The following is a 12,217-nucleotide window of genomic DNA, read 5'->3' as shown; positions in this document are numbered from 1 at the left end:
AACGATAGACTTGGCTCACGATTTGTTACGTATCACAATACTGGGTTCACGATACGATACTTATCATGATATTTTGAACAAAATAAAAAATGAAACTAAAATTTAAATAACAGATTTATATCCAAAACATTACAAATTTTCAATAACTTTCTTTGTTGTACATACAACTTAAAAGAATTCACAATATTTCAAGATTTAATTGAACCTTTTGTACATAAATTAATATTCGACTAGGTCAATAAAACTGAATTTTAACATGTAATTAGAATTAGGATGGCTGAAACCTAAGAGAGAACTTCTTAAAGCAGTAAAACAATGGTGACACATATAAATAATGTAAGCCCCTTTTTACTGGTAAAATCAGACATTTGGCATTATCAGGAGGACCCACAAATATTCCGCCATTGCATTTTTACTGTATACATTATATTCAACATTAAATATAGTAGTTTAATGTAGTACTGAAGCTCTGTAAACTTAAATTTTTTCTAAAAAAAGAAATACGCTTGTGCTTTCAATGCAGGCATTCGTTGAAATCTCTTTTACACAGACTAGGCCGCGTGCATATTAATGCACTTATGATTAGAATAAACAATCTAAAGTCGTCATACTACCAAAACTAAAAATGTAATATGATGAGTAAAATTATGCTTTCACTTTGAGGAGTGTTATGTTTGCGCTTTCACTTTGAGTGCTGCTCCATGCATCGCGTATCGCTTCAGATGATCAATGACAGTTAATCACAAAGCGTGTCAAAATGAATATTCCCAAACTTTATTAGTTCATCCAAAGGTTAAAATTCTCTCTTCATTACTCACCCTCATGTCGTTTTCGTGTGTGAATCTGTTAATCACATAAAGCCATCGTGTCTCCTCAAAATTTGGATTAGATCTTTCAAGTTTCAGGGGAATTGTATCTTCATTTGTGTTTGAAAGATGATCGAAAATCTATGAAATGACATGAGGGTGAGTACATGATGACAGAATTTACATTTTTGGGTGTATTATACCTTATAAATACAGTACGCTGAGTCTTGGATAAAACTAACTATCACGAATCATATCATATACATCACAGATAGGCTATCGTCACGTTTTTGTATCACGATATCTCGATATGTATCAATCGTTACACCCGGTAGTGAGATTTTAACACTCCGTTTCCCCCAAAAAACGTCAGTTCTCTCCCTAAAGAAATAAAGAATGATGTGAGGGTGAATAAATTATGACGTGATTTTCCTCTCATATCCCTTTAACTCCATCCCACTTTTAAAGCTCCGAGGTTGTCACATGTTGTTGCAGGATGTAATTGCTTTTCTTAAGATATTTTTCCACAGAATTACCCTGTTTTGTGTTTTTTTTTTTGCTGCAATTTTGCTTGTTTTAAACCAGTAATTTCCTGAAAAAATGTTTTTTTTTGTTAAGTATACATGCTGACTTAAATTCTGGGTAAAGAGAGGTCACTTGGAACAGTTAAGCTTCCTTTTGCAGGGAAAAACACTCTGTCATCAACAAAGAATGTTCTTAGAGGTTTTTTACATTCTGTTGCTTGTAATGAGAAAAGATTGAAGGTATGTGTGTGCTGACATTGGTTTCTTAATGTGTCTTAGTGCATATGAAAGAAAGATATGAGATTGCTTCCTTCTCACAACTATCTGATGCATTTGGGAAATCACACAGTTCCTCTAGTTTTGTTCACTGGAATCATTTCATGCTGCTCTTCCATTTCTCCTGCTGTTTGAACCTCATTAGTGCCAAGTGCATTAATTAGTGCAGCTTCATTACCAGTGACACCGTCAGACACGAGAAACAGATGGAGTGCTTGCTGAAGATACTGATGATTTATGGATATTCGTTGAATGTCTGTTTATTATGACTGTCTTTTAGAGACATCAGACTAGCTGATGTTTGTTTTTTGGTGACAGCAACCATAGATTGTTAACAGATAGTAGTGCTACTTTGTTTGTAGTGTAAATACTTTTAGTTAGTTACTCCTTAACCCTTATATAAATGTTGTGATCCACACTGTGCTTGTGTTTTTAGTTTCTCTTTGAATTCAAACATCTATTTATTGAGCAGTCTTGTAGCTGTGTGGTACTGTGGTTTATCTCTGGAGTGTTTGGATGTAGAGCAGATGAGAATTGTGTCAGGTCAACTCCCCTTTTATTCTCCTCCCGAAATAGTTTTGCATACTAGAGCTGTTGAACCCAGAAAACTGTCATTATGGAGTGGGTTCCATGATTCTAAGGATTCCAGCTAACATCTTTTTTTGATAATATATGATTAAGTGTGTATGTGTATATATACTGTATATTTAGGGCTGCCAAGTGATTAATTTTTTTTTTTAAATCGAATCAATTACATAATGTGACGACTAATTAATCTAATTAATCGCACATCAAATTTGGCTGAGAAATTAGCCCCAAAAAGATAATTCATTATCATTATTGATAATATCAAGTCATTATTGTGTAAAGCATCAAATAAACATTACAAAAAGTAGCTTCAGCAAGAAATATTTTATTCAACACAGAATTTATTGCCCAAACTTTTGGACCATGAGGGTGAGTAAATGATGACTGAATTTTCATTTTTGAGTGAACTTTACCTTTAATGATTTATTTTTATTCATTTTTTAAAATTAATATGGAAATAAGAAACTAAAAGTAGGTGGCGGTAAATGTCTTAAAGGTGCCCTAGATTCAGAAATTGAATTTATCTTGGCATAGTTAAATACCAAGAGTTCAGTACATGGAAATGACATACAGTGAGTCTCAAACTCCATTGTTTCCTCCTTCTTATATAAATCTCATTTGTTTAAAAAACCTCCGAAGAACAGGCGAATCTCAACATAACACCGACTGTTACGTAACAGTCAGGATCATTAATATGTACTCCCCTAATATTTGCATATTTTCAAGGCATTAGACAAGGGAAGCCAGTATTAACATCTGGATCTGTGCACAGCTGAATCATCAGACTAGGTAAGCAAGCAAGAAAATAGCAAAAAATGGCAGATGGAGCAATAATAACTGACATGATTCATGATAACATTATATTTTTATTGATATTTGTAAATTGTCTTTCTAAATGTTTCGTTAGCATGTTGCTAATGTACTGTTAAATGTGGTTAAAGTTACCATCGTTTCTTACTGTATTCACGGAGACAAAGAGTCGTCGTTATTTTCATTTTTAAACACTTGCAGTCTGTATAATTCATAAACACAACTTCATTCTTTATAAATCTCTCCAACAGTGTAGCATTAGCCGTTAGCCACGGAGCACAACCTCAAACTCATTCAGAATCAATGTAAACATAAAAATAAAAACTGTACTTGCATGATTAGACATGCTGCATGACGAACACTTTGTAAAGATCAATTTTGAGGGTTATATTAGCTGTGTGAACTTTTTTTATGTTGTTCAAGGCAAGAGCGAGCTCTTGGGGCGTGGAGCACCAGATTTAAAGGGCCACACACCCTGAATCGGCTCATTTCTAATTATGCCCCAAAATAGGCAGTTAAAAAATGAATTTAAAAAAATCTATGGGGTATTTTGAGCTGAAACTTCACAGACACATTCAGGGGACACCTTAGACTTATATTACATCTTTTAAAAAAAAGTTCTAGGGCACCTTTAATGATTAAGTCATTTTGTTGGCAAAATTGAGCAAATCAGACACTATCGTTTCCCTGAATGCAGTACAAAAATAGCACAAGTCCTGTTGCGCTTGTTACTCGTGTGATATAGCTTCACTGTATCATGTGATGTATATGAGAAACTCAAACGGGCTATTTGCCCCATATCTTGAATTTTAGGGACATTCCTTCTGCATTCTATAGGCTTCATCACGCAGTGAGTTGTTGCCCTGCATCATATTCGTCATCAGTCAACTGTATGAAATGTCAGATGACCTACGTATGTCTGGGGTGGGGCAAGTGCATTAAATGCGCTAATAATTTTAATGCGTTTATTTTAAATTGTAATAATTTTTCACGATTATTACCATTTTTACAGGTATTTCCTATCAAATACATACAGCCTTGCTGAGCATGCTTCTTTCAAAAACATAAAGTCTTACGTACATGTATTTATTGTATATTTTTATTATACATGCATCTTTATTTTTGTTTATTTATTTAACTGCACAGTTATTGCACAATACACATTCTTTTGTCTGATCCGATTATTGTCATAATTGATTATTATTCATTTTATTAATTAGTTGTTGCAGCTCAAATCACTATTTAGCTCTTACTTCATAAAAGCAGATTCACCTTTTCATTAGAACAACAACAAATTAAAAATTGCGACGTCTTTTGCACACACTCTGTCTCACCTGCACAGTCTCAGGGTGCTTTGGCAAGGTTGTCCCAGTGCTGACCACTGCTGGGTGTGATTGCATGAAAAATATGTGTTTGGTTATTAGGAAGGCCAGACAGGTGTGTGCCCTAGGGGCAGGAGGAGTGTGAGAGGAGATCTCTTTTCTAGCCTCAGGCACTTATCTGTTAATCATGCTGAGCCACCAATATTCAGTTTCCATTCAGTGTGTTCATTTTGCAGTGTGGTGGATATGTTGATTTGTCTTTGGTTTGGCCCGTCTTTAGGTTAAACAACTTTGCATTAACTTATCGTTGTGTGTTGTTTTGCTGTCACCATGAATCCTCGAGAAAATGACAGATTATCTTTGCACACAACATTGCTGTTAAATCATCAGTTATCAGCGGCAGCAGTGGCCTGAGGCTTATATCTGAGTGCTGTATACTGCACCTACGCTCAGGGCTAGTTCATTGTCCCGTTCCAGTGATAACTGTTACGCGGGTATATTTGATAGACAGTTGAGTTCCCGCGTAAAGGAGGTTACGTTTCATTGAGTGCTTGAAATGCTGCAAGCTAATGAGAGGTGCAGCACTGTAATGAGAGCTGTGCTGCAGTGGAGGTAAGACAAATGTGTCTCTCTGATACCAAGATAATGTTTTAGATATTTTTAGTTTAAGATCAATTGCACGATTTTATTATAAAAATTATTACTTGATTTGATTTCCAACACCTATAAATGGACATAATTTAATTGATGTCCAATTACTTCTGTTTTATGCAAAGGAAAAAGTTAGTTATGTTTTTTAAAAACTCTCTATTGTATGCTATGATACAAATAGGTTTTTTTTTTGTAGTAGTAGTCAATTAAAATGAGTTATCACTGATTTAGAAAAATATATTCATTAAAGTTAAAATCAAATGTTATGTACACGATTTTAGTGTGTGTGTGTGTGTGTGTATATATATATATATATATATATATATATATATATATATATATATATATATATATATATATATATATATAATAGTATGGTAGTATTAATTAATTAACATTCTTTTTTCGCTCATTATATATATATCTCCTGATCAGTAGTAATATGTAGTTCTCAAGAGTGGACACACAAACACTATAAACAATATAAACTAGTTTTATGTTCAGGAAATCACATTATGCACATATAATTTACTGCCTGTTTTGATTTTAGTATGAATATATTGGTCACTTACATTAATATTGCGCTTCACAGGCATAAGTTCATCTCCTGAAGCCAGATGTAGAGGGAACATTTCCATATCTGGAGTGAATGCATCTTTGTCTTCCACTATCTCTATCTTTCCTGTTGTCAGACGCATACTAAAGTGAGCATAAAAGCACTCCGGAGAGGCTATAAATGCATTACCCACCTGTGGATGATCCTCTCTGATAAAGGGCTCCTGATAGGCTGTTTCACCCGGCTGCAGGCGTACAGCTCATCTTGCCGCAGGCCTCTGCTTGTACCCTCAATCGCTGAGGTGATACAATTGTCCTGTGAACTCACACATGGCAGAGGAATGAAGAAGCTTCCTCTGTATGTGAACAGTAAAATGTGGTTGGCTATAATAGCTGTGATTGATTTGGGTGTTTGAGTGGCTATGTGGAGAGTAATGGTCTGAAATGGGCAGCCCTGCAATACTGGAATGCTTTGGTCGCTCTCGGGGTCCACAGCGGTCTTATCGTTTGGTCAGACCTTTTCAGCGCATCCGGTGTCACCCAGAGACGCAACTTCGTCCCTGTCTCTGTACGTATACTCCAGTCATGTTGCTAGACTGATGTGAGGGATTCTAGAAGCCTTCCGGATATAAAGCACATTTGAGTATTACGATTGCACACTTTCATCAGGAGATTTGTTGAAACTGGATTTTAAATGCTTCAGAGTGCAGGGTTCAGTTCCTTTTAAAGGATTAGTTCACTTCTGAATGAGTGTTTCCTGATAATTTACTCAACCCCATGTCATCCAAGATGTTCATGTATTTCTTTCTTCAGTAGAAAACAAATTAAGGTTTCTGAGGAAAACATTCCAGGATTTTTCTCCATATAGTGGACTTCAACAGGGTTCAACAGGTAGCTTTCCTGTAGCTCAGTGGTTAGAGCATGGCACTAGCAATGCCAAGGTCATGGGTTCAATCCCAGGGATTGCACATACTCAGATACAAATGTATAGTATAATGCAATGTAAGTCGCTTTGGATAAAAGCGTCTGCCAAATGCATAAATGTAAATGTAAATGTAAATGTTGAAGGTCCAAATTGCAGTTTCAAAGCAGCTTCAAAGAGCTCTACACGACCCCAGACGAGGAATAAGGTTCTTGTCTAGTGAAACGATCTGTCATTTTTTTTAAAAAGAAAAAGAAAGTGTATTCTTTTTAAACCAGAAATGCTCATCTTGTACTAGCTCTGCGATGCTCCACGCATTACGTTGAAAAGTCACACGTGACATAGGTGGAAGTACCGCAGTAGGGCGAAAAAACTTCATCTAATTTTCTCCTCCAACTTCAAAATTGTCCGATATCGTTGTTTTACCTTTTTTTTCCCCCACAGAGCAGTGCAAGACAAGCATTTGTGGTTTAAAAAGTATATAAATTTTTATTTTTTTCTGAAAATGACCGATCGTTTCGCTAGATAAGACCCTTATTACTCGTCTGGGATCGTGTAGAGCTCGTTGAACCCTGATCAAGTCCACTATATGGAGAAAAATCCTGGAATATTTTCCTCAAGAAAGAAAGACATGATCATCTTGGATAACATGGGGGTGAGTAAATTATCAGGAAATTTTCATTCATATGTGAACTAATCCTTTAAACAATGACTTTCCTTATTAGACCCTTAGCATGAAAATGTTTCACTGTTTAATCAACTTTGTCACCCAGAGCCTTTTTGAATGATGTACTATATTCTGTCTTTGTGCTGTTTTGCGGTTGCTTTCCTCTGCTTTTAAACAATGTCATATTTGTTTCTTCTCAGTTCCTCGCATGAACGGTCACTCGAAATCGGAACGTGTGATTCGTGACTCAGCTGTTGGCTATGACAGTGCTTCGGTGATAAGCAGCGAGCTGGAATCCAGCTCTTTTATTGACAGCGAGGAGGATGAGAATGCCAGCAGGTCAGACATTCTTCAGTGTTTCATTTCCCAGAAAAAAATTAATTTGAATTTGTTTGGCTCAGAGTGAATGATTCATTTCCTTTTAAACAATGACTGTCCTTTATTTACCCTGTGGCTTGATAACATTTCAATATCTAATTTAATTTGTGAAGCTGGCCAAAAAATGTAATATGAATGTTATATTTAAAATAAAATTAGAAGTATGGTTTGTAAATCGATTTGAACTTTGATTTAAAAATCAATGTAATCCTTTTTTTCATAGTTAGTGCATTTATGGCTGATATTAAAATTCTGCATTTTTAATAAAATAAAAATAAAACACTAAATGTTTTAAATGTTACAAGTAAATTATCACAATATAATAATGTACAGTTAATATTTGATAAAGATTACACTTAACAGTGTAATTAAATTCTCAGTTTATTAAATTCTGTTTAGAAAAAAACTAAAATCAGCCTAAATAAATTAAAATAAATCTCTTATGTTATATTATTATATTTTAATTTATGCAAGCATTATGATATTAATAGGTTGTGCAAAGCAAATATCCATTAATTCTTAAAAAAAAAAAAAAAATCACACTTTTATGGTTTTAATTAGATGGATGTTTTGCCACTAACATGCACATTAGTCGTCCTCTGGTGTTCATCGGGTTTTATTTTTAATCTGTAAAGAATCTCTTAGTCAGTTTTCTGGGAAGCTTTTTATGTGTTTGTGTGTGTGTAACATCAGTGCCAATCAGAATAAAATGTCAAATTAAAATAGACAACCCTAATTTTAATTGAGAGCCCAATTGAAAAATACCCTCAAAACATACAAATCATAGTTGATCATGTTTGGCCACAAAAATAATGCATTTAGAGCTTCATAATTACATGTTACTTCATTAGTGTTGACCTCTGCCTGACTTCCACAGACTTAGCAGTTCAACCGAGCAGAGTTCTTCATCACACCTAATGCGTAGACACAAACGCAGGCGACGAAGACAGAAAGTCACCAAAATGGACAGGGTGAGAACATGGAGGGAAACACGTATCTACACATTAGTGTTTGATCTGTACTAATCTTTTATATGTTCTCTCGACAGTCCTCATCCTTTAGTAGTATTACAGACTCCACAATGAGCCTCAACATTATCACAGTCACTCTCAACATGGGTAAGAACTTAGTTCACTTCCTTCCTTTTCCCATAATTCATCCCTGTGACTCCCCTCTCTTTTCTTTCTGTCCACTCCACCTGCTTTTAATAAACAAAATGTCCTGTTTTTCAAGGTCTAGTGTGCACAGTGTGCTCTAAATATAGCCCTCAGATAAACACATAATTGAAAAGAGCCTTATCTCGATTTTCCATTTTCCACAGAAAAGTACAACTTCCTTGGCATCAGTATTGTGGGTCAAAGTAATGACAGAGGAGATGGAGGCATCTATATTGGCTCCATTATGAAAGGTGGAGCAGTGGCGGCTGATGGCAGGATTGAACCTGGAGACATGCTGTTACAGGTGAAGGGATCAGCAGTGTAGAAACACTTTCAAGAGTGATCTAATGCATTTTTAGGAAGATTAAAAATGTTATAATGTGCATTCAAATAATTGCCAATATCCACAACGTTACTTAAAGGGATAGTCCATCTAAAAATGTAAGATATTTGAAAGAAGATATTTGGGAAATTAGGACGAACTATTGGTATTAACTTTCTATGAAACGTGATATCACCAGGAAAATCACCTTAAATATATAATTGTGTAACTAAACTTATTAATTTACACTTAACATGATTCTGTTAACAGAACTGAAACTGGCCTGTTATTGTAAGTCTCTTCTGTTTTTTAGTTTCTAAATGCACTTTTGAGGGATTGTTTAGTTGGGTCACCTCCCTGTATTGTTGACTTTATTGTGCTCCTCTCCCTTTCCTTCCTCCTGTTGTCATTTACCGCAGTGGACAGTATGGTGCTTTCAACTCTTTTGTAATTTATTTACATAACAAAGGGTTTTTCCTCAGCCTGATGATCTCAGATTCTGATTAGAGACTGTAATGTTAATGATCCTGTTTTATTAGGTGAATTTTGGTCAGTGGTGTCATGAGATACAGTATCATATATGTAAACAAACATCATTCAGCTTGGTAGATTGAGGCATTGGCCCAGTAACGCTGTTGTGCTTTTATAAAGCCATTCTTTTGAAGGATTAAAAATGAAAATTCTGTCTTTATTTACACACCGTTTTGTTCCAAACTCATTTGACTTTTTTTTTCTTCAATGAAACGCAAAAGAAGATAATGATAAAGTCCTGGTCACACTTTTTTTCCATGCAATTACTATAAAAGTGCATTACTACAAAAGTAGTCCATATGCACTAGTTTATGATATCTTTATGTGAAGTTGTTGTTGACTTTTAGATAGTGTTCCAATGAAGAAACTAACAGTCATGATGTCTTTGCTTCTTGTCATCATGTGAGTTTGGAAAAAAAGGTGGGTAAATAATAAAATTAGTGTACAGTCCCTCAAGTATAAGCCTCAGATAAAAATATATTTTTTTAATAAATCGATTGGTGAAATAAGTGTTATTGTATTAATAACAATACCATTATCAACAACAACAATTTCTTATGCTGCATTCACACGGGCGTTGGCGTTAAAGAATTAGTTAATAATAATAATAATTACATTTATTATCTTTGTTAAATACAAAGAGATTACATTAGAGCATCAATCGATTTCATGAAGTGCAAAAGATCTACAGTGGCACAGTATATAACCCGGACAACATGTGACAAACAAGGAGAGATGGATAGATAAACTCTAGTAACCCGAAAAATGTGTATAGTTAAGTCTAGATTTTTAGTTATTGCAGTTATTGGAAGATGGTGCATGATAACAGAACAATACAACATGTAACAGACAAGGAATGTAATATATAAGATAAACTATAGTAACCACAAAAATGTGTATAGTTGAGTGTGCTGCAGCAATGCAAAGACCTATACCTCCTACCCGAGGACAGCAGTTGGAACAGATTGTGTGCTGGTTGTGACCGCTCTCTTATGATGTTGTATGTCCTGCGCAGGCAGCAGGAGGTGTACACAGTATAAATCTCCGGGAGAACAGTCTCTGGAGTTCAGCTATAATACAGCTAGAAAACCACACTAACAGCCCAAGTCAGCAACACTTTGGATTGCACTTTCAAAATGAAGACGAAAATGAAAGTTCACTTTCAAATGAAAAGTAGCCCAAGCTTTACTCACCCTCAAGCCATCCTAGGTGTATACGTCTTCCTTGTTCCTGATGAACATAATCAAAGAAATATTAATAAATATCCTGATGCATCCGAGCTTTATAATGACAGTGAATAGGGTTGACAAGTATGAGCTGAAGAAGAGCTTTCATCCATCATAAATATGTTCTCCACACAGCTCCGGGGGGTTAATAAAGGCCTTCTGAAGTCAAATGTCGTGTTTCCGCCAGATCGCCTTCCGTATTCACCATACGCAGAAAGTGTAAACCTCTTGCAGTTCACAAAGCTTACGTTACGTCATGCACCTTCCCTATTCAACTTACGGAAAGTGTAACATGTGACGCCAGTGTATACGGAAGGCGGTCTGGCGGAAGCTCAATATTTGACTTGATAACTTGTTTAAATATGGATATTTTTTTACACAAACTTTGCTTCAGAAGGCCTTTATTAACCCCCTGGAGCTTTGTGGAGCACATATTTATGATGGATGGATGAGGATGGAAGCTTTTTCATCAGCTCATACTCGTGAACCCTTTTCACTGCCATTATAAAGCTTGGATGCATCAGGATATTTATTAATATTTGAAGACTTCAGATGCAAAAGCCTCTAAGTGCCATCTGAAATTTTCTTCAAAAATGAGCATTTTTAGCAAGCTCGTATGTTTATGTTCAGTTATTTCACCTATTAATTGCCATTAAAGTGAAATTACTGAACCTAAACATACGAGCTTGCTAAAATTGCTCATTTTAGAAGAAAATTTCAGATGGCACTTAGAGGCTTTTGCATCTGAAGTCTTCATTTCTTCAATTATGTTCATTAGGAAAAAGAAAGTCATATACACCTATGATGGCTTGAGGGTGAGTAAAGCTTGGACTAATTTTCATTTGAAAATGAACTAATCCTTTAACATTTCTCATTTACTTTGAATCGGTGACGTCATGCTGAATTGTGGGTTCCGTTGCATTGCTTGCAGGAGAAGTTTAAGATTTCTCAACTTTTCAAGCGCCAAAGCAGGCGTCAGCTAATCAGATCGCCTTATGCAAATTCACTAGTGCAGACGCTAGCCAATTGCGTTCATGCAACACTGGAAAGTAATGTTATCACTATAAAGGTCACATCAGCACAAGCTTCAGACACACACTCCATCAAACGTTGATGTCGACGCCCCGTGTGAATGAAGCGTTATAACTCCATGTTGATTTACTTTGCATAAAAACTTCATATGATGTAGTGCTTCAAAATGATGGGAGGTTTAATTAAAATGTAATTTCCTCAGGTGAATGATGTGAACTTTGAGAACATGAGTAATGATGATGCTGTCAGGATTCTACGGGAAATCGTCTCTAAACCTGGGTGAGACATGGTGCTACACCTGAAATTAGTGGTACACAGTCAGTAAATCATGTCATAATGCTCATATTGCCTCATGTTTCATTTGTCTTCTAAAGGCCAATAAGCCTAACGGTGGCAAAATGTTGGGACCCCTCTCCTAGAAGCTACTTTACCATCCCTAGAGGTACCTAT

The 12,217-nt window shown here is 35.5% G+C and overlaps 1 protein-coding gene across 5 annotated transcripts in view; it reads left to right on the top strand.

The window, feature by feature from the left end:
• The window catches only part of dvl1a (dishevelled segment polarity protein 1a), a 47,699-nt gene that overhangs the window by 28,187 nt on the left and 7,295 nt on the right, over positions 1–12,217 (top strand). For all 5 annotated transcript variants that reach the window (XM_067370762.1, XM_067370760.1, XM_067370761.1 and 2 more), the window contains exons 5-10: positions 7,322–7,460; positions 8,377–8,470; positions 8,548–8,617; positions 8,821–8,960; positions 11,970–12,046; positions 12,142–12,209. In XM_067370762.1, coding sequence (XP_067226863.1) covers positions 7,322–7,460; positions 8,377–8,470; positions 8,548–8,617; positions 8,821–8,960; positions 11,970–12,046; positions 12,142–12,209 — 588 coding nt within the window. The remainder of the gene's footprint in view (positions 1–7,321; positions 7,461–8,376; positions 8,471–8,547; positions 8,618–8,820; positions 8,961–11,969; positions 12,047–12,141; positions 12,210–12,217) is intronic.

Source organism: Chanodichthys erythropterus, chromosome 20 (assembly GCF_024489055.1).
Source record: "Chanodichthys erythropterus isolate Z2021 chromosome 20, ASM2448905v1, whole genome shotgun sequence".
NCBI lineage: Eukaryota > Metazoa > Chordata > Actinopteri > Cypriniformes > Xenocyprididae > Chanodichthys > Chanodichthys erythropterus.
This window is presented reverse-complemented; position numbering and strand designations above follow the sequence as displayed.